The 23,145-nt window shown below is 51.9% G+C and overlaps 1 protein-coding gene across 5 annotated transcripts in view; it reads right to left on the reverse strand.

The window, feature by feature from the left end:
- Positions 1-23,145, reverse strand: part of COL22A1 (collagen type XXII alpha 1 chain) — a 259,317-nt gene that overhangs the window by 158,000 nt on the left and 78,172 nt on the right. For all 5 annotated transcript variants that reach the window (XM_042923636.1, XM_042923634.1, XM_042923635.1 and 2 more), the window contains exons 10-13: positions 22,678-22,722; positions 20,230-20,292; positions 16,857-16,895; positions 691-744 (exon numbers count right to left, since the gene is read on the reverse strand). In XM_042923636.1, coding sequence (XP_042779570.1) covers positions 691-744; positions 16,857-16,895; positions 20,230-20,292; positions 22,678-22,722 — 201 coding nt within the window. The remainder of the gene's footprint in view (positions 1-690; positions 745-16,856; positions 16,896-20,229; positions 20,293-22,677; positions 22,723-23,145) is intronic.

Raw genomic sequence — 23,145 nt, forward strand, 5'->3', positions numbered from 1 at the left:
GGAGGGGAGCCGGAGGGGTCCTGCAGAGCACGGGACCCCCCTTTCTCTCCCGGTCTCCACCCCAGACCTCCTGTCCCGGAGTGCTAAAGGCCACGGACAGAGGAGGGGCTCACAGTCAAGGCTCCCACTCCGAGACCTGCTCACACATGCTGGAAATCACAAACGGAGCACGAGGAGGTGGAACACAGAACCCGTCTCTCTTTGGGTTCCTGGTGAGGACGATCCCTTTTCCCCGGAGCAGACTGGCCCTCCCGAGTAGAGATCACTTTTCATCTGGGTTTCTGGGGGTTGTGCCAACTCAGAGGCAGGGGATGCAGAGGGGGAGTCTGGGAGCTGACAAGAGGGAGGCTGGGGGGGTTGGGCATGTGCAGGGGACGGGGTGTATTCTCAGCTACTCCTCAAACTGGAAATGTGAGCAAATCCCCCACTTTGGACCTGGACCTGGTTGCAGGTCTGGGCACAAAGACAAGACCTCCGTGCAGAGTAGCTTGTCAGCTAAGAAATGGCTTCCAAGGACACACAGGCAGTGCCCGGTGTCATTGAAGTGATTAGGTTGACCCACAGGGACCCGGGAAGATCCCGGTATGAATGAGCCCCAGCTCAGGGTTGGCCCTGGCAGAGGCCACCGCCCTCAAGGACATGGGCTCCGAGCAGGCGGCTGACTGTGGGGAGGGGTGGGAACAGACGTACCCGCATGCCTTTGCTGCCGTCTCTCCCAGGGGGACCGGGCAGGCCCAGGGAACCCTGGGACAGAGAAAGAGAGCAGCGGTCAGTGCAGGATAAAGAGCACAGGAAATGCAGATTCTCGGGCTTCACTGGAGACCTACCGCATCAGATGGGGTCCGTGCTTTAACAAGACCCCCAGGGGTCCGTACGCACCTGACAGCCCCACGCCCCTCCCCGATCATAGTGTGGCCCCTCCTCGCTCCAGGCTCAGAGTCACCCACCCAAAGCACAGTGTCCTCAACCTGGACCCGAGCGACATCCAGCCGGATGCTCCTTTGTCAGGGGGCTGCCCCGGGCATTGCAGGATGCCCAGCATCACCCCTACGCACCAGCAGCACTCCCCAGTGCTGAAAATCAAAACGTCTCCAGTTACTGCCAAAGGTCCCCGAGAGGCAAAATCGCCCTTGGCTGAGCACCAACGGGCTAGAACAGGTATCTAGAAGGATTTCTTAAGCTGAGGCACAACACATTCTTTTTTTAAAATTTAAATTCTAGTTAACATATAGTATGATAATGGTTTCAGAAGTAGAACCCAATAATTCATCTCTTAACACCCAGTGTTCATCCCAACAAATGCCCTCCTTAACGCCCATCCCCCCTTTAGCCCAACCCCCACCCACCTCTCTGCAGCAACCCTCAGTTTGTTCTCTGTATTTAAGAGTCTCTTATGGTTTGTCTCCCTCTCTGTTTTTTTCTTATTTCTCTTCCCTTTACCTATGTTCATCTGTTGGGTTTCTTAAACTCCACATGAGTGAAATCATATGATACTTGCCTTTCTCTGACTTATTTTGTGTAGCATAATACCCTCTAGTTCCATCCACATTGTTGTAAATGGCAAGATTTCATTCTTTCTGATTGATGAGTAGTACTTCATTGTATATATGGAGTGTGTATATGGAGTGTGTATATGGAGTGTGTATGTGAAGTGTATATATGGAGTGTGTATGTGGAGTGTATATGTGGCATATATACCACATCTGCTTTATATATTCGTCAGTTGATGAACATTTGGGCTCTTTCCATAATTTGGATATTGTTGATAGTGCTGCTCTAGACATTGGGGTGCATGTGCCCCTTCAAATCAGCATTTTTGTAACCTCTGCATCAGTACCTAGTAGTGCAATTGCTGGGGGGGGGTCACACTCCATTCTACTGGATCACATGCAGAAGCCCATGACAGGCACACTCATGGGGCAGCTGTGGGGAAGAAGGGGGGACATGGGCCAGGCTGCTCAACTCCCACACCCATCCTGGGGAGTGCACGGTGGGGGGCATTTAAAAACAGTGATTCCGGGATCTCTGAGCTCCCGTCCAGCTCGGACACCATCTGATTCAAGTCAGAGGATTCTGCCAAGATGTCCAGCCTGGCTCCCTCCCTCCGTCAATTTTCTGTGGGACACTGAGTAAGTCAATGCCGCTTTCCAGACTCTCCCATTTGTGAAATGAGGTTATTGGACATTCAACAAACATGCGAACTGATGAACCTATTAGAAATATTTAGCAAACACCGTGCTGCGCTGTGTCCTCTACCTCTACGGTCTTATGCAGTCTGCCAATGACCCCGCGAGGCAGGCCCTGCTTCTCAAAGGCGCGTCAGACATTGTGCATTTCCACGTTCACCTATACATTGTGTGTGTGCAAATGTGTGTCTGCAAACATGCACACACATACCAAATTTCTATGAAGTGCCTTCCACGGACTCCACATCCCTTCTGAGCCAGTGTGACATTGAAAACAGAAACACACAGACAGACAACTGGGGCCCTGGAGTCAGACAGACGTGAGTCTGTGTCCCAGCTCTGCATCTTTCTAGCTGTGTGACCTCACACCAGCCACTCTGGAAGGCCATGTGCCACTGGCCTGTCATCTGGTGGACGAGGAGGCCAGCAGCAGGACCACCGCAAGGTGAGCGAGGGCGGGGGAAGAAAGTGCACACTCAGCTGTGGGAGCATCACTGGGCTGCGGGCAGTACACAGTCATCGCAGCTCCTGCCCGCGATCGCCGAGGGTTACATGGAACCACACCGCCCCAGGCACACTTGCAGCAGGGAAATGATGCCGTCAACCGTGTGCCATGTGTGTGCCACATCACACAAGATGTGTCCTCCCGTCCTCGCAGAGCAAGTTAATGGTGGAGACAGGGCACCTGTGCCCACACAACACACTCATCTGCTAGTAAGTGCTTGGTTCTTACGCTCAGGCCAGGAGGGTCCCGTCCTGGAGACTGAAGGGATTTGTTAGCGTGGGTGGAAGCTTCCAGAGGAGGGATGTCTCCAGGCAAGGCAGCGCAGGGGATGGAGCATCAAGGACGTAGTAGGCTGAATGCCAGCTCCCGCCACCCTCGCTTAGAGGAAGGAGGGACACTTGGGGAAAACAGCTTAGTACCTGGTGGTCTCAGTTTCACTTTCTTTTCTTTTTTTTTTTTTTTTTTTTTTCAGTTTCACTTTCTGTATAATGGGAACAATCACAGCCACCGCAAAGTTTTTGTAAGTGTTGAATGTCTCCACAGTGCTCCCTGTAACATTTCCAAAGTTGTTCTGGGTGACACCAGTTTGATTTGTAATTAAATTGTGAGGGGGGGTGTGGGAAGGTAGGGGGTTCTTCGGCCAAATGGGTTTGTGAAATGCAGAAATACAGAGTTAAACTCAGTTAAACAGGTTCCTTTACAGCAGGCTTCCTTGAAGCCTTGACTATGCTTGCTGATGGTGGTTCTCCAGTGTCCTTGCCCACTCGATCTGGCCACAGGGCATGTGGGGGGCTGGGGTGGCTCAGGGCACATGGGGAGATGCACGTACACTTCGCTGCGCCTCATCACGGGCAGAACCAAGGCCTTCACACCCTTGCATTAAAGAATCCAGGCCGCCACTGGCAAGGCTTCCGAAGGGCTAGAAAGGAGAATTGTTCACAGAGTAGGAGGAGGAAAGTCGAGACGGTCTCCAGTTGGCCAGCATCGTACTAGGTGTGGTTTGGGGAGGGAGGAGACTTCCTCATTGGTCTTCAGGTGCACGTGGCTGTCCTTGGTCGGATACAGGGGGCAGGTGAACAGTCTACGGATGCTTCACATGATGAAAGGTCATTCAGTATTAGGGACCCAGGGTTTTCTGTGGCCGCTGCTCCCTCGGAACAAGTTTGAGTTGGCGGGCACACTTTCTGGGGTCAAACTGCCGCAGCTTCCTTACGAGCAGAGGCTGCCATGACAGGCGATTTCTCAGCCACCATTTACACGTCCGCACAATGGGGATGAGGCCCTGCCTCACGGATGAGTCCCTATTTTGGAACTCAATGGTCCAGCCGTGAAGGAGGCACCCGGGATAGGCAGAAGTGGTTTCTGAGATCCCGAGCGCGGACCGAACACCCGTTAGCACCCCTCCGTTAGCACTGAGAGTGGCAGAACCACCGGGAACATCACAGCGATGTTAATACCAACATAACATAACATAACAATAAGCGACGTTGAAGAGGCTGCTACTGGCGGACAGGCCCCGCTGAGGATTCACCACATGCCGAGCACAGAGCACTTCCCTTTCAGCAATGCCTCTGACTCCTCCCGGGACGCTTCTACAAAAGAGACGTGACTACAATCTTGATTTGTTTATGAAATGGAACCACAGGGATTCTATCGTTTGTCCGAAGTTACAGCATCTGTACACGGAAGCCCATCTTTGGGCTCCAGACTGCCCCTGAGCAGCGTTTGCACGCACTGGTTCAGAGCATGTTCACAAGTGTCTTTCTCCTCACTTTTCATGGAACACATGGGCACAGAGGGCCCACGCTTGCCCGAGCCTGCCTAGCGGCTGGCATGGCCGGGGTGGGCGGGCTGAGGCAGCAGTGCCTGGGCGCCCAGCCTCGCTCCCCTTCTCCAGGGACCCAGTTCCTCCCCCACGGCCTCAGCCAACCCTTACTCCCTGGGAAAGCATCAGAGCTCCTTCAACTGGCTGACCGGAGGCCGGCGCTCCGCATGAAGCCAGGAGGCTGGTGGTCAGGCATAGGGAGGCAGCCTTAGCTCCCCAGCTGCCTCATCTCCAAGACCCATGTTTTATCCCCTGTCCCATCCTGCACCAATCTGAGTGCATGGCATGTGCATTTGCAGATGGCAGGGACCCCTGCCCACTTATCTCTGCTTTTCTACAACTCTAGGGCTAAATGCAAGATTTCCCAAAAGGAGGAATGTCAGAGAAGAGTAAGGACTTCCTTTGAGGACCTGCCCTCAATGGCGCTTCCCTCCAGAATCAGGCCTATTGTGGGAGCCGTTGCAGAGCTCACCCCAGGTGCTGGTTACCCAGTTAAGATGGTGGGTCCTTGAAAGGCCAGTCTGTCTTCTGGCTTCTGCAGCTGAAGGCAGGGGAGGGGTGTCTGGGTTGGCTCCTGCCTCAGGAATAAAGGGGAGGAGGGTAGTAGGGCATTGGAGCTCCCAGGACCATCTAATAAAGGGAGCCAGGGAGGAGACCAGAGACAATGCCAGAGAGAACTCCACAGAGTTCTGGAACTTTCCCTCTGCCCAGTTGTCACATTAGCCCTGGTGGTGCTTTCCAACAGATGCCCAGTAGATGGCTCTGGGTGAATCTGTCTCACCCACTAGACAGGAGCTCCATGAGTAGGGCTGTCAGGGCATCAGCATCTCCCTGTCAACACTGCCTGCTTGGCACAGGACCCCACCAGTGCTGTGTGCTTCAATCCCTTCCTAAGCTCTGTGGGCTTGTAAGGGAGACAGTAGGGAGGCCCTCCTACTTTAAAGTTAGGCTTGTGGGTAAGAAAACCCCAGGGGCACAGAGGACAGCAGGTGTAGAAAACCAGAGCCAGCAAACTGTGGTTTCAAACCCTCCATTACTTAGTACAGATGGTCATGGTCTAGTTCGTGAAATGCTCTGATACTCAATCTTCGTGTATAAATAGGGATCACAAATCTAGGTACAGGATTTGTGCATCCCAAGGACATGGGCAGCTTGGCAAATTGGTTTTAGGCGATTGGTATCATGAAACCAGCCACTTCTCCATGATGGGAGGGCCACCCTTGTTTTGTCATCTAAGAAACTGTCTGGATGCCTCTTTAGAGGCAAATGTTTTCTTTGTCCAAGAGGATAGCATCTCTTTTCAATCTTATTAAAAGATAAGGATAACCATGCCAGCACTGCAAAACAGATTCTGAGAAATCCAGGCATTTATCAGATGGGTTTCTGCTCTTATGAAAATTGTCAACCTGACTCAACTATTGTATGTTTTTGTGTCCCCTAAGCTTGGCCTCCCAGAACACCACCATGCCCTGTAACACACCTTCCAAAATCCCCCAGGTGGACTCCCCATCAGCTGACGGCAGCGTCTTTGCAAAGGGCAAGTTACAGCTCTGGGTTGCCTGCCCGATCCCGTCATGAAACCCACTCACTGTCTCTGAGCCCCACTTCATCATTTGTAGGATAGAGACCCACACTGCTCTCAGATGGAAAAAGGGGTGTGGACGTAATTAAAATGACAGTTGTTTGCATTCTCCTGAGAATGAGAAACCCATTCTTAAACCGGCGGGGAGGGTCAAAAAAGGAGAAGAACGGAGATGCTCCAGGAATTGGTCAAGTCAGGTACAGGGAATGTTTTAAAGGGGATATGTGTAGCTAAGGATCCATGGTAAAGTATAACAAAAGGAGGGAAATGAAGGGAAGGAAGGAAGGAAGGAAGGAAGGAAGGAAGGAAGGAAGGAAAGAAAAGGAAAGAGAGAGAGAAATAAAGAACAAGATAGAAGGGAAAGCAACAGGACTAGACCAGAGGAGAAGGGTATGAACTGGCAAGGAGCCTCTGCCATCCGTTAGCTGAGTGGAATGAGCAACTTCCCCTCCCAGGTCGCAGCTCCTTCACCTGCGCAAAAGGTAACACGAGATGGACTGTTACCTCTGGCCCAAGGTGGTGGGTTAGATGCCTGGAGACAATGGGGAAAGGCTTTAAATGTAGGGAAACTCAGACAAGCATCAGAAATTATTATTTTGGGTAAACTATCCAAACTCCCGTTCTTCACCTGTAAAAAGGAAGTCACTCAGATTAAGAGGATGACAATAGATGATGTACGTGAAACCCGTTACAGGAGATAATCAGGGCTCAGGGAAGAGGGCAGGACCTTGAAGCCATGTCTCAGTGGACCTCTCTGCCCACCCCCCGCCCCACACACTGCCTCTGTGGTCTCACTTGGAGCCCCCAGGAGGGTAACAAGGGGCAGGACACCCGCTGTCAAACCAGACGTCCAGGAATTATGTGGTTACTCACTGGGAAAAATACAGACAAAAGACAGAGAAGATACTTCCCCTGTTCTTTTGGTTAACTATCAGACTTTTTTCCAAATGTTGACAAAGAGATCACTTCATTGCTAGACAAGCATGTTAGTATTACTCTTGGTTCACCTGGTAAGAGACCATAGGTCCTGTAGGTGGGGTCTGAGGAGTCCCCTGGGCAGTGGCCCTCAACGAGCGGCTCCTGGGCCAGCAGCATCAGCATTGCCTGGGCCTTGCTAGAAAGACAGATTCTCTGCCCGGCTCCCAGTCCACAGAACCAGACGCTCTGGGTGTGGGGCCCAGCACACTGGTTTAATAAACACTCCTGGTGATTCAGATGCTGGCAAGTCTGAGAAACACTGCTCAGCACTGATAAATGCCAGCTGTGGGGTCAGAAAACACGAGCACAGCTCCTGGCTCGACCACACGGAGAGAGAAACTCACATGGTTCCTGGTCACACGGTGAATACACTTGTAAAATGAGGGCAGCAGTATTTACCTCCAAGCTAAGTAGCATGTCCACGAGTCCTGGCAGACCACGGTACTCACAGATACCAGGTGCTGTTAGATTCTTAGAGGCTCTACAAATTATTCTATATGAACGGAGGAAAGGAAAGGACACCCCATACCACAACACACCCCATCTGGAACACAAATTTCCAATAACACTCTCCAGGCTTTGGGAGGCCGACAGACTTACAGTGAGGCCATCCTCAGGAGACAGCGGGAGCCCGGACATTTCACAACTGCCAGCCACCCCTGGGGATAAGACCTCACCGACGGCCGGGATGCTGAAGACATCATCTGGTGTATAAAAAATGTAACACTATGCTGGTGTAATGGTAATTATACTTAATATTTATGAGCACTTTTTTTTACAAATATAAGTCTTTATTTTCATTGGGTCATTTTGTCCTTATGAGCAACTCTCTAAGACAGGTAGCATCAGTCACCAATTTATAGAAGAAGAAAGTAAGGGCTAAGGGGTTGAGGAACTGCACAATGTCACACAGCTGCCAAGTGGCCAAGCAGGGTCTGAAGCCGCCAGGCTGTGTCCAGGGTCAACGTCTTTAGCCTCCCCTGTCTCCTGCCCCATCCAACGGTCCTGCAGCCCAGCATTTGTCCTCCTCACAAGTGCTCCCCACCCCATACTAAGCCCTTGGTCCTGTGACTGGCCCATTAGACTTGGCAAGTGCCTGAGTGTCAGACAGAGCTGGGGAAAGGTGCAGACTTTCCTATTCCAGCTCTGCCTGGGGCTGTGAGATCCGTGAACTCAAACTTCCCCAGCGTGTCCTTCAGCACCACGGACAGGGGCTGTGGCACCATTTTTCTCTCAGTCTTTTGCCCCCAACCCACAAGGCTACGTGAGGGCAGAGAAGCAGCTAAACTTATTTTCCCCTAAACCCTTTAATTATTATAAAAATAGAAGGCCTTCAACCACAGTTATCCAACTCGATAACCATGAATAATGCACATTAATGCAGAGGCTAACAATAGGAGATGGGGCTGCTGATTAAGCCAGCCGTGAGCAAAGAGAAAGGAACCCAGAGCTAGAGGCAATGGCATAAATATATCTTAGAAGCTTCACACATACAAACACGCACGTATAATTTACATTTTATGGCTCAGAAGCTCCACAATGCAGTCATTACATGAAATAAGCCAATTCCCACAAGGGACACGGTTGTTGAGGGTCAAGGATTCCCAGATACCAGCACTGCTTTCGGAGAAGGGTGGAAACCTGGCACTGGCCAGTGCCATAGATAACAGCGGGTCACTCTGTGACTTTGGGCATGCCCCAGACTCCCTAAGAGGCTGCACGAGGCTGATACTCAAACTCAACAGCCTGGCACACACCAAGAGCTCAATAAAAGCGGTTAGGATTCTTTCCACAACACGGCACTTTCTTTGAGATGAAGTCACTATGCCATTCCAGATGAAATCCCCACATGTTGGCCGTTGGACTGTGCATGGCTCCTATTGCTAATGCCTCCACATCCTCTCAGAAAGAATCCATGAAATAAAAATGTGCCCACTGCTCCTTGCTGTGCCACGTTTCACTTACACCAGAAACCCCACACATGTAGAAGTAGCATTGTGTGGTTTCTAGAAACCTTTCCTGGTCCCTGGTCTGGAAAGGAGGCAAGAGGAAGAAAATCCCTATGTGGAAAGGCCCTCTCTTCACCCCCCACCAATTCTGCAAGCCATTCTACAAAGATTCCATGATACGTCACCTCACAATTTCAGACAGCCTGGCCTTGAAAGACACCAAAGAGAAGAAGTGGCTCAGGGGAGGACCTGTCCTTTACCCTGGAGATAGCACACAGTGTGTCTGCCATGTTGGTGCCATTGCGACAGCTGGTCTGACTGTTCCCCACAATAAGATCGCCAGGCGCTGCCGTGAAGGCTTCACAGGAAAGGCCCTCAGTGAGCTCAGACCAGGCTTAAATGGGATCATTCCTAGCTCTTACGTGCTCTGCCCCATCAGCTGCACAGTGGCCAGTGACTTTTTTTGTGGACACTCCTCATCATCCTCTGGGCTCTCAGGTGCAAACGGTTGCCTTAATCATACCTTAAGGCTCATGTCCCTCATTTCACTGTCCCTCCCCAGTCTGAGGGTGCCCTGTGTGCCCCTAAATGGGTAGCTGTTAGGATTCTGAGCAAGCCAGAGCATATGATAAACTACCTTGCCCTCTTCCTACAGCATCTTACAGTGAAAACATCCATGTGTGTGTTTTCCAAGACTCAATGGCTTTGCCATGAATTGCGGAGAGAGGAATGGATGAGATGGTGCCCTGGGGGGCCTCCTGGCCCCATGAATGAGGGCTCGAAGGTTACTGGGTCAGAAGCATCTCTGGTATTCCAAGAGGCAGAGCACACTGGTGGATGCACAAGGAGGAAGCAGTCTCAGGGAGGAGAAACACCAAGAGGAAGCCCTGGGAACATGAGCGCAGAATCGGCAAGACACAGATGCAGGGGGACAAGGGTGTCTTGGGGCCCCGTCACAGCAGCAGGTGTGACCTGCACTCCAAACACGTGGAGTTTATCTGCCAGCTAACGCTTGATGCTGAGCACAGCTCGGTAGGGAACAGTGTCACAACAGCATTTTATAATCAAACGTAAATTCACCGCCACTTGCATGTTTCGGACAAGATGGCATGTCTCAGAGAAGGACAGTTGGAACTGAGGGCTTCCAGGTGCCCTGCCCCACTGCTGGGAGTGACTTCTTGGCAGGTGGGTCCCCAATTTCTCTCCAGCTGGCTGCCTTTCCTGAGAGGCTGGAGACTTCAGGGTCCACAGCAACGTGGAGGATGCCTCTTTGTCCTTGGGGGAACACGTGTAGAACCTAGTCTTCCAGACCCAGGGACCAGGCTGCCTCTGCCAACCACTATGAACCTGGTTCCAAACAACCCTTCTTAGTTGCATCCTGATGGCCTTGGGCTCTCCCGAGTTTTCCACTCAGCATCTTATTTCTTCAGCTTCGTGATGACCCACTGCACAAACGCTCTCCTAGGACACGAGGACTCCAGAACACTCTGGCTCATTGCTCGTGGCTCTGGCATTCCCTTCAGGATGTTCAGTCAAAATTTCGAGAAGGCGACACCTCGGCTACTGGTTTGACTCAGTTTCCTCCTTTACCGAGTTTGTCCTGTCGGGTTTGTGATCCCGGGAAGATTGGAAAAAAGCCATAAAAGACAAGGAACTGATGTTTGCGTGACCTGAGCCAGCCAGCCCAATAAAACTCGGCCGAGTTTCTTCTGTTTGCTCATATATTTTTTCCGGTGCACCACACCGTGAAATCTGAGCACAAAATCCATCTGAACTTTTATTTATCGCCATATGGATTTCTGCAGAAATGCTTAAGAAAGGACTTTCTGGTCGTTGTTGTTTTTGAGTTTCTTCCCTTCTACCAAATGCTGAGTACTGAGTTGCTGACCCAAGCATGGCTCTATGGGACACTCTGTCCCAATTTCGTCCCCTACAGGTCTCAAATGCCCTTGTTACCTGCAAGGTGTGAGCAGCACTGATGAGGGGCTGTGGAGCTCTCTCCCTATGCTGTCCCTATGGTGTGCCACTCCAGGCACCCAGCCCTGCCCCACCTCCATACCCTGGTCTTGACTGACCCTGCCTGGGGCCCCTTCCACACCCCAACCCCACTCTAATTGGAGTATTAGTGCCGGCTGCTGTTCATAAAGACAACGCTGGCAGGAAATGCAGCGTGTGGTGTGTCTGAGCAGCCGGAGATGCTGCCCGCATGGTCGCTCAGCAGCATCACTTACAAGGATCCATTTCGGGGCCGACCTCTGAGGGTCACCTCGCCCTGCTCCAACTGGCTCATTTCACTGCAGCAAAAATGGCTAGAGGAGCGTCAAGGCTGTCATCCTCACAGCCGTGGGCCCAGGGAGAGAACATCTGCCTCCAGGCTTCGAAGCAGAAGTACTGAGTTTGTATGGTTGGGTCTAACTTAGATAATGTGTCTGAACGGATCCTCCTGCTCAGGGAATTGGAGGGTGGATGGCTTGCACTTGACTCTTGCTAATGTTTGCCGAAGTTGTTATTTAGCAGGAGCCTGTGAAGTTCTTTCCTGGATCCCCTTAATGAACCCTCATGTCAACGTTAGGAGAGCGTGGTTCTTTCTAGTCTCTCTTATGCACAGGAGAGGAAACTGAGGCACTAAGAGCAGTGGAGACCTCCCCAAGGTTATGTGGCAGGAGAGGGGCAGCTCCAGGTTCCCAAAGCCCAGTCCTCAGCCACTGCCCTGTCCTGCCATCTGGACCCACAGCCGTCATGCCGTCCAGGGGTCCGCACTCCAAAATCACGCCGCTTGGGGATTTCACACACAAACATTGTGAATGTACTATATTTAAAAGGATTTTCATTATGTTAAGACTTAGTCTTTGGTTAAATGTTTACAGATGTTGTAGCACCAGGAAGAGTAATTAACAAGACATATGGAACCCCCCAAATCCCACTGCCCCAACGTGCTGGTTGTTTGCACCGCACACACGTCTTTTTATGTGTGAGCACGTAGGGCTTCCTGGCCTCTATTTCATTTGCATTATGTTGCATGCATAGCTCCCTATCATAAGGTGTTCCTAATTCTCACTTATGCCCATCTGGCTGCTGCAACGTGATACTCCATTAGCTTGTTTCCCATTTCTCGTTGCCATTGTAGTTGTCACGAGTACTTGCAAAAGACAGAGTCAGCTTGCGGTATTTTTGTTTCTGTTTCTGTCTTTCCTTTCATATGAATTGTGCTCATGATAATTTCCTAGACATTTTTGGGGGGTTGCATCTTCTCGCCACCGCCCTCCCCCCAGCACGACACCTACTATCCTAGGAAACCCTTGGGGTGCTCTGCTGATGTGACCGTCCTCTGCTCCTCCGTCCCCTGAGGCTCAGACAGGGTCCTGAGCGTGTGTCAACAGCATGGCGGGTGGAGGCCACAACCCGGCTTATCTAGGGACCCGCAAGAATCACACACTGGACCACATGGCTGTGCTCAAGCACGTGTTTCCTCCACGGAACCGGTGAACGAGACCCTGGTGGGGGCCCCAACCCAGGTTTTAGGGCTCTGTGAACCCACCACCCTCTCTCATACAAGGTACTTGAATGCTTTCCGCTGAAGAAACACACATTACTCTTCTCCGGGTTTTGGCAATTTCCAGCAGAAGGACAAGAAAGGCAAGGAACGGATTTTTACGTGTGCTTACCTGAGCCGGGGACTAAGCCAGGTGCTTTTACAGGCATGAGCAACCTCCCATGATCCCCAAAACTGCCACACAGGGAAGGCACCACTGCACCCACTTTACAGAGGGGACACTGAGGCTCAGGGACACACCAGCCGAAGATCACCCAGCCTCTGCAGAGCTGGGATCCAAGCCATGTCTGCCCAGCTCCCCAAACCTGCTTTCCTTCCATCACCTGAACCCAGGTCTGAGCACAAAACCAAGACTTCCTCTTCCCTCCTTCCCCCCAGGTGCCAGGTTTCTAAAGAAAAGACGACAGCCCCAGAACGGCAGAGAAGTGCCCAGTGTCACATTAGGCAGGAGCCCTGCAGAGGGAAATTGGAGCAGACGCTCTGGTGTGCAGACACCAGAGGGCGCTGTGGGCCCAGGAACGGGACACAACCCAGTGGCTCTGGGTTCCTCCAGAGGCAGCATTGGTCCCCACAGCAGAAAGACCCCCAGGATGCACCACGAAGAAGCTCACTGGAAACTCACATTTTGGTCTTGTTTCTGTTGTTTCTAAATCTTTCCACTGGTGGGGCTCACGGTCTGGCTAATGCCGCAGACTTCACCTCCATGGCACCCAGACCGACTCAGTGCCCACCCAAAGGAACCCTCATGCCAGCATCTCACTGTGCTGGTCAATCTTCTCTGCAGGGAAGAACCCAGGGCAGAGGGCACTGAGGTCATCACCCCTCCCTGCTCTCTCTGACTGCACCCGAATTGGTCCAGCCCAGCCCAGAGCAGCGGCTATATGCCCTCATCACCACCACCAAATGAGCTGGAAATTAACTGAAGATTATGGGAGGAACAGGAACAGAGCATCACCAGCTCGATAGGCACTGCATCAACCCCTTCATGTACACTGCCTCCTTCGGTGGTGGGAACCATTACCATCCCCTTCCCCCTTTCACAGATGAGGAAACTGAGGCTCAGAGTAGACCAAGGACAGACATGGGGTCAGCACGAGGTGGAGCCAGATTCTGAAGCTGGGTCTCCTCCACGCAGTCTGTGATCTCCCTACTGGGTGAAGCTGGTCCTCAGTCCTGGGTGACGGAGCCCCAAATCCATTCATCCATCCGCTCATGTGGCAAAGCCCATGCCTGATGCCAGCTGTGCCCCAGATGCTTCAGAGGTTCATCCTCCTTTCCTCTCCCTTTACGGCCACAACTCCTGGGCTGTGGGCAGCAGTTTGGGGGCATCCCCTAAAAGGCTGCCCCCCCCCCCGACCTTAGTCTTATTTCACATATATTAAAACACTGGGGGAGACTGACCCCAAGAACTCTCTGGTGAATATGGGAACCAGAGAGGAGATCAGCTTCCAAGACAAGGGGCAGAAGCAGTCCAGGAATATGGCACCATGCAATGGTCTAGGGCATCTGATGTGGGAGCCAAGGAGAGTCAGGAGGCCAAGAGCTGCGTGACCTTGGGCCAGTCACCTACCTTCTCTGAGAGCCAGTTTTCTCAGCTGCTGGGGAAGGGGGGCTTTAATCAGCCCTCCAGCTGCCTGCCCTTCCCTTTAGTAATAACCAGTGATTATGTTTCCCACCATCCCATTAACTTGTGACCCTGGGCAGGTCACTTGACCTCTAAGCTTTATTCTCCCCATCTGTGAAACAGGCGTAAGTAGTGCCCTCCCTAATGCACTGTCTTCATCACGAGACCTAAGGTATGGGGCACGCTGGCCCTCCTAGAGGCCGACACACATCCTCACAGTTAATTACATGCCAGAAACACAAGACACACAGCCACAATCAGAGAAATACAATCCCTGGACCCACTGGGCTCCAGTCCATCCAATCCCCTCACTCGAGGCACCTGCTATGGGGACAATATTCAAGTGCAGAAGTTTGTTGGGCCCTGTCCAAATGCATTAGTCACCGGTGACCTTCTCTGCTCTGTGGACTCTATCAGTCCCCGTGACCCACCCTGGCCCTGGCTCATCCTCGAGGGGGAAGCAGAGATTCTAAGCTGCAGAAGACAGCCCTGGGGAATCGGGCTGGGTTGGGCTGATTCCCAAGTCTCAGAGCTGCCGCCTGCAAGAGCCTTTATGCATCATCTCGTCCCACCCCCTCGCTTTTACAGATGATGAAGCAGAGGCCCAGAGAGGGAGGTGACTCACCCCAAATCACACAGCTAATATGTGGCAGATTCCAGACTCAGACTTTGCTAAAAATGTCCAACTGCAAGAGAATGTCAACTAAGGACAGAGCCAGAACTGGTAGAGTCTGTCCAGCTGCCCATCTGTCCTGCCAGCACCAAGTATGTAAGGTCTCCCCGGCTGGGACTGTGAGCTGGCAGCTTCGAGTCCTGAATGTGGTGCTGCAGGCAGGGGTCTGGGGCACCAGGGAGGTGGCTCCAGGCATCAGGAGAATAACGCTGCTCCTTCTGAGCTAAACCAGAACAGACAAGGCCCAGCAGCACCTACTGCTCAAAAGAGAAAAGAGGCCCATCACTTCCTGCCTGGGGACACCTCTCCAGCCAGAGGACGTGCTGGTCCAGGAGACGCATGTTGGTATCGCCCACCAAGCACCACCCGGGCCCAGCACCCGGACTTCAAGGGCTCCGGCAACCCCAGTCCTGATAGGAACATCCGGGTATCTTGCTAATCCCTGTGCTCTGGGCCCACAGGAGCCTGGGAAGCTGGCAACAATAGACAAAAGTGGTTACTGACTTTGAGCATCTTGCCTCCAGGTGCTGGGCTTTTAAACCACACCGGAAGGATGGATGGTGGCCGCCAGTCCCGTCTTCAGTGTCAGGACACCCAGACTGGAAAACTGGTGGCAAAGTCATGCTGTGCTGTGTACCACGCTGGCTCTCAGACTGCTCTCCTGTAGGAGTGATTGTGTGTGCACACACATGCACACACACACCCAGGGCTAGGGTCACACTGTATAGATGTTTTCCCATGTGCTTTCAAAATTAACAAAATACTATTTTCATTTTCTAGGTCGTTAATCGTTGGTCTAAATGTGGTCTGGCATCCCTGAGTACCACTGCATTCTTTAGCTGTGAGGTAACTTAGTTCACCCTCTGCCTACTACACGGCACATGCTCGTGTCCAGTCTCACGACTTACACAGAGTAAAACGCGGAGTGCGAACTTTTGTGCGTCCGTGATTTATCTCTGTGGAGGAAACCTCTGGGGTGAAAGTACTTGGTAAAAGGGTACCTGCAGGGAGAGAATGGGCTGGCCACATGAAAGCTGTTTCCCCAGTAAGGGGACAGAGCGGCACCTGCTCGTACAGCCAGCCCTACGCGAGGGTGTGAGGACAAAACCATCCAGGGTCCATCAGCGGTGCATTCTGAGCCCTGCACTCTGGTGAATCATTAGCACAAATACACGCCTAGAAGTCCTGTGGCTGTCTCCTGGACGGGGCAAGGTGGGGGGCACGCAGGTACATTTTTAATGGCTGGTGCGAGTCAATGAATGGCATTTTAGTGCCACCCTGATTTTTATTTCTCCGTATAGACAAACCACTTACAAAAGCTTTCTTCAGAAGGAACCGCAATGTCCAGGATCTGTCGGGCTTTGCTTGTCATGAGGAAGTGAGAGAAGGTGCAACACCCATATCTGGGGAGAACACGCACGTGCCCCCCCTCCCGTCCCCCCCCACCGCCCTGCCTGCCTCTCCCGCTGCTCCTCACCATCTCCCCTTGAAACTTCTGCAAGCCTCCTGAGGACTCCTCTGGTCCTTTCGCCTCACACCCATCTGGCACCTGCGACTCAAACTTGCCCAGCGTGTCTGACCGGGCACAGACCTTCCCAAACTGCACACGAGGCCCGAACACGCTCTATTCAATGTCCTCCTTAGTGCTGCTCTTCAAAGCACTTCTATGGCTCCGTGTCCTGCTCCCCACGGGTGCCAGCAAGCACCCTCTGCTCCTTCACGTGTCAGCCACCCACGTCCTACAGGGACGCTTCCCTCCAATCGTGCTCACTCATGCTCGTTGCTGCCGGGAAGCGCTGGCCACTGCACGTGCTCCAACCGCCCAAGTCAGGGGAGGACATGCCGAGGCTACTCGCTCCCCTCGGACTCTTACGGACGGCATGACAGTGGACCACCTCTCCCAAACCCAGGCGACCTTCCACACTGTGCTCCCCGGCCAGCTGCACAGCCCCCAGAGGAGCGATAAAAGGGACATGCTTACCTTTTCACCCTTCTCTCCATGGACAAAAGGCCCCCTGCCCTAGAAAAGGAAAGCAGGAAGCAAAGGTTTACTAGAGAGCGTCTCCAGGCATGATGTCACACATGGCATCAGCACCCCAGGGTCTCAAAGGGTCAGATGCTTTCCCGTCAGCCCTGCCCAGGAGCTTCCAGAAGAGATGCTAACCCTTACTGAGTGTTGATTCTCGTGGGTATTACCCCATCTAATTTTTCCAACAACTCAATATTATGGTACCATTATTTTTTTTTCCTTGTGAGCTCTACGGAGATAGAATCCACCTGCTGTGTAATTCACCGACGTAAAGTGTACCAGTCAATAGTTTTTAGCATATTTACAGAGCTGGGCAACAACCACCATGATCAATGTTCTAGGATGTTTTCATCAGCTGAGAAAGAAGTCCACACCCACTAGCGGTCACTCCTCGTGTCCTCCCCGCCCACCACCCTCTGTCCTGGGCAAACACGAATCGATTTCATCTCTGTAGGCTGGTCTCCTCTAGACACTTCATATGCATGTAATCCCATGACATGTGGGTGACAGCTGGCTTCACAGCCAGTGGTGATTTCTTCGCAAAGTGGTTTCAAGGTCCATCCATGCCGTAACATGTGGCAATACTCCAATTTCCTGCTGAATAACATGCCACTGGGTGAGTGTATCACATATCTTATTTATCCATTCATCACATGATGAACATCTGGGTTGTTCTTACTTTTTGGTTATTATGAATAATGCTTCTGTGAGCATTTGTGCACAGGGTTTGTTTGAGCATATGTCTTCATTTCTTTTGAATATATATCTCCAAGTGGGACTGCTGAGTCACATGGTAATTCTGTTTAACCGTTTAAGGACAGACAGGGTGTTTTCCAAAGCAGCTGCGCCATTTTGGACCAGCAATGTTATGAGGGTCCCAATTTCTCCACCGTCCTGGTGACTGTAGGCGTCACTGTCATCACTAGCGAGGCGCTGAGGTCTCTAACCATCACCGCTGAGTTACCTACTCCTCCCTTCCATTCTGTCACTTGTTGCTTCACGGATTTTGGACTCTTGTTAGGTGCCCATGTGTTTACAACTGTTATCTATGCTTGAAAGACCGACACTTTTCTCATGATCAAATATCCCTCTTTACTTCCATGAGCTTCGGGTTTTGAAGTCTATTTTTAGTCTGATATTAGCATGGTCACTCCCAATGTATCTCCCATCTTTTTACTTTCAAGCTGTTTGCACCTTTGAATCTCAAGTGTCGGCTGTAGACAGGGCAGAGCTGATCTTGTTTTTATGTCCAGCCTGAACATGTTGCATGATTACTGACACACAGTAAAACCTTGGATTGTAACTTGTTCTGCGAGTGTTCCACAAGATGAGCAAACATTTCTAATAAATGTCTGCTTCATAAACGAGCGATGTCTTGCAATACGAGTCGGACGTGACGCCAAGTGTCACATGATCACAACTGAGCCAATGGTTCTCGAAATTCGCTTTGATGTGCAAGTGCCTTGGATTACAAGCATGTTTCTGGAACAAGCATGTCTCCTATCGTTTTGTTGTTGTCTCTTTTTTCATCCTTATGACTTTTTTTGGCATTAAGTATTTTTTAGTAACATCTTAATATCTTTAATACCACTTTCACTGCGTATTTTTGTTTCATTTCTTAGAGGTTGCTCTTGGGTGTACCGGGCACATCTTACCTTATCATGATCTATTTCAGACTTATACTATTTCCAGTGGAGTTTATAAACACACGGCTCTGTACACAGCTCTAGTCCCTCCTGCCCGGACCTTGTGCCATTGTCACCACACCTGTTTGTTAGATGCCCAATCGGACACGGCCGTGATGAGCAACTTTGCCCTGGTCACCCCCGCTGCATTCTGGCCTCTGTGATTCCTGAAGGTCAGTCAGCCAATGTTCTTACGGGGCTTCTTTGTACACAGCGACTCATTTCTTTCTCTTGCTGCTTTCAAAAGTTTCTCAGGGCACCCCGGTGGCTCTGTCAGTTGAGCGACCAACTCTCGATTTCAGCTCAGGTGATGATCTCAGGGTTTGTGAGATCGAGCCCCAAGTCAGGCTATAGGCTGACAGTGCTGAGCCTGCTTGGGATTCTTTCTCTGTTTGTCTAAATCAATCAATCAATCAATCAATCAACATATTTTTAAAAGGTTCTCTTTTAGCATTTTTACTACAATCATTCTGAGACGGATCTCTTTCTGCTTACCTTGAACCGAGCTCACAGAGCTTCTTGAACAGGTACAATACTGCTTTTCACCATAACTGGGATTTTTTTCACCATTATTTCTTTGAATACGCTTTCTGCTCCCTTATGAGCATTCTGGTCCACTCCGAGGCTCTGCTCATTTTCCGCCTTCCTGGTTCTCTCTAGTCTTCAGATTACATGATCACGATCGATCTGTCTGCAAGAACGTCAGCTCTTTCTGCAGCCAGTTCAGACCTACTGTCAAGACGCTCTACTGATTACCCTTTTCATTTCAGTTCCAATTCCAGCTCTAGAATTTCCATTTGGTTCTTCTTTTTAGCAATTTCTCTTTACTTAGATTCTGGATTTGATGTGATGCTGTCATAACACCTGCCTTTCCTTCTTTAAGAATGATTTCCCTCTGGGGTATGTGGGTGGCTCAGTTGGTTGAGCGTCCAACTTTTGATTTTAGCTCAGGTCATGATCCCAGCGTTGTGAGTTTAAGCCCCACGTCGGGCTCTGCATGGACACGTGGAGCCTGCTTGGGATTCTCTCCCTCTCCCCAACTCTCTGCCCCTCCCCTGATCATGTGCTCTCTCTTTCTCTCCCAAAATAAACAACTAAACTTTAAATAAGAGAATGATTTCCCCTTGCTCTTTAACTACCCCTGTGATGCCTACTTTGTAGGTTTTGCTTGTACGTCTGACACCAGTGCCCAGTCACAGGCAGACACTGTTCCCTGCTTCTTTTCCGGGGGCCACAGGGATATCCTGGAGAACCCTACACAGTTCCATGTGGATATGAGGAAAGAGGGGCCAGTCAGAAAGGGGAGGTGAGAGGAAAACCGGGAGTGGAAAGATAGCAAAATCATTCCTTATGGAGGAAAGAGCATGTGCACTGGCCAGTGAGAAGTGACCAGTTTGGAGACTCCTAGCTGCCCATCTGGGTGCACAGAATCAGTGGGGGAGGGGTGCAGGTGCAGGATGGGGCTGGGGCCACAGCTGGGGCCACCTCTGTGGGCCTCCCGTGCCCTGGAGAAGAGCCTGGACTCCATTCCGGGGGCAGCGTGTGGCTCGGTGTCTGGCTCCCACTAGGGGCTCGGTGCACTGTGGCAACATGCATGCTTGGGGGAAGCCCCGGGTCTCCCACATCAGCCCCGTACTCACCACGTCACCTTTTTCTCCCTTGGGTCCAGGAGCTCCAGCCAACCCAGTGGCTCCCGTGTCTCCCTACAGGGGTGGAAACCAGAGAGGAGCACTGGGTCAGGCCCCCCCGGCAGGGATCCCCCTGCCCACTGCCCATTTGGCCCCGACTGCCTGGCAGTGGCTGATTTCATCACTGTCAAAATCGAGCCCCAAGTTAGGCTATAGGCTGACAGTGTGAGCCTGCTCGGGATTCTCTCTCTCTGTTTCTATAAATAAATAAATAAAATAAATAAAATAAATAAATAAATAAGTAAATAAGTAAATAAATAAATAAACAAACATTTTTTTTTTTTAAGTTTCTTTTTTAGGAATGAGGCCATGCTTCCCGTGCCCGGAGAGGGAGGAAGCATCTACATAATTTCCCCAACCTCTTAATTCCGGAACGAAGGACATTTTGAGAAAGCAAGTGGGTGAAAGCATCACGTGTTTGTTCTGGGAATGGCCCAGCCCTCAAGGAAGAGTGAGAAGCCTGGATTCAAACTCCTGCTCTGCTGCTGAACGTGAGAGCATCATTACTCTTTGGGCCTCCTCCTCCGTGAAATGGGCATGCAGTCATGAGCTCACATAAGACTGAAAGCAGGAAGGTACTCCGAAACTGCCAGAGGCCAGCCAGGGCCCCCTGATGCCATTTGTATGCCCAGTCTGTGCCCACAAGGTCCTGAGCCCTCCCAGCAGTGCACGAAGACAGGGAGGGCACGCAGAGGAGGAAACAGTTTGCAAGGGCTGAGTGTGGGAGTGGGGCCACCTCCAACTGTACCAGCAGCCGATCCAAGATGGGCTTGGGTACCCAACACAGGAAGCCTCAACATCCTGTCTTTCTCCTCTCCTGGTACGCAGTTTCACCTGTGTCCACTCCCACCTCACACTTCATACCCTAAGCTAGTTTGCTTATGCTGTTCCCTTGGCCTGCCATGCCCTTCCCCTGCCTTCTTTACCCCGAGAGGCTCCCATGCAGCCTGCTGGACCCACGGGCCTTCTACCCTGGCTCTCCCCACAGGCGATCCCATGCATGCCTCTCTGTTGCTGGCTTGTGAGCGCTGGGGATGCAACTCTCATTCACTGGAACGTCCTGCACTAGAACGGGCCTCTCGGCACCTGGGGTCGCCAGACCGTGACTGTTGACCCGACCTGAGCTGCATGTGGGTAAATAAATGAGGCCACTGGGACCCACAGGTTTTTCCTCGCAGTCTCAGCCTCAGCCTGGGACAATCTGGCCGGCGAGGCTGAAGCCCCAGGACAGCAAATCAGCTCTGAGGGAGCCACGTGCATCTCCAGCTGGCAGTGCCCGAGTCCCTCCTAGTCTCCTCTCCCCCCGCCTCGTCCTCCCTGCTCAGGTCCCTGCCCAGCCCTGGATCTGTTCAGCCACAGCACAGCCACTCCATAAACAACACTGCTCCAGACAAATGCTCTCCGCTTCCTCCCCCGCCCCCCAGACACCTCTGCTCCTTACTTCCATCTGACAATCGAGAGGCTGAGCTTACAGCCCAGGGGGTGCCCAGTGAGGCATAAATCCCTGTGTTTCTCCTCACGAGGACTGCCTGGCACCCTGGGCTGCCCCGAGCTGCTCTCCTTTGGCACCAGGGGAGGGGAGGAGAGCAGAGCAGGTGGGGCGTGTGTGTGTGTGTGTGTGTGTGTGTGTGTGTGAGAGAGAGAGAGAGACCATAGTCCCCAGCCCAGCAGAGTCAGGGGAGAAAGGAGGCAGGGGGGGGTAGAGAGAGGGATAGAAGGGGAGGGCGTCATCTCTGTGGGTTTCCACACAGCCCCTCTTTCAAACAGCAGACCAGGTAACGGCCACTGGGTCACACTGACCTCTTCCCCCCACCTGTGTGACCACAGGCAGTTAGCATCCCTCTGGGTCTGAGCTTTCTGAGACCAGAGAACCACGTGAGAAGACAGCCCTGTCCAGCTCTGTAAGCGCTAATAACCCAGGAAGGCGGGGAGCCCCAGAGGCGGCTGCATGACTGAGGAGGGGGCCCCCATGGGGAGGCGCTGGGCTTTGAGCAACTCACGAGTCTGAACGATTTGTGCAAAAAAGAGTGTCAGGCAACTTACAGAAAAATATAACAGGCCCATCTAAACAGACTCGGACCAGCTCCACCCCAAAGTTTCTGGAATGCAGCAGCCTAAAAGGACTGACACAGAATTAACCGACCACGGAGAGGTGAGCCCCTCAAATGGGGTCAGGGTCAGGGCCAGGGCTTTCTAAGCCCCCCTCTTCTCACTCATGTTTTCAGACTGAGACACGGAGGTTCCAGACTCCATGCCACCTGCTCGATCCTTCTACCTGAACCATGGTGGAAGCCAACACCACAGGGCCATCACCTAACATGCCGCTTTTGTGTCTATCTACAGAGCATGGCAAAGGCTTATCTGGGCCCCAAAATGCCCCTGAGCAGTGCCCATACTGACCTTTGGGCCGGGGAGTCCCACAGGACCATCGGACCCCTTCTCGCCCTACAGGAAGAAGGACAAAGAAACCAGTGAGGCTTTGTAGAATTTCCATCCGTCTGTCCTCAGTAGTTGTTTATCCACCCACACGCTCCCAGGCCAGTCTCTGAGTGATCCACCTGTGACCAGCCAGCTGGACAAGGTTTCCTGGGGCTCAGAACCCCCGATCTCAAGCTCAAACTACATGGGATACGTTGGTATCACCTCTATGCAGCCAGCAGTGGAATTCAGACAGAGACAAACAAGACGGTACCCCATGGGCCATGTTTACCCCAACTAGGCCACCTCTTAAGCTAAAAAATATCGTGTGGCCTGCTAAAGGTTCCTGTAGTTATCATTCACCAAAATACCGAAGCAATACATGTCTGTAGCCTAACTCTAAACATGGTTCACTTTATAAAACATATGCTATTTGTTGGGGTGCCTGGG

Source organism: Panthera leo, chromosome F2 (genome assembly GCF_018350215.1).
Source record: "Panthera leo isolate Ple1 chromosome F2, P.leo_Ple1_pat1.1, whole genome shotgun sequence".
Taxonomy (NCBI): domain Eukaryota; kingdom Metazoa; phylum Chordata; class Mammalia; order Carnivora; family Felidae; genus Panthera; species Panthera leo.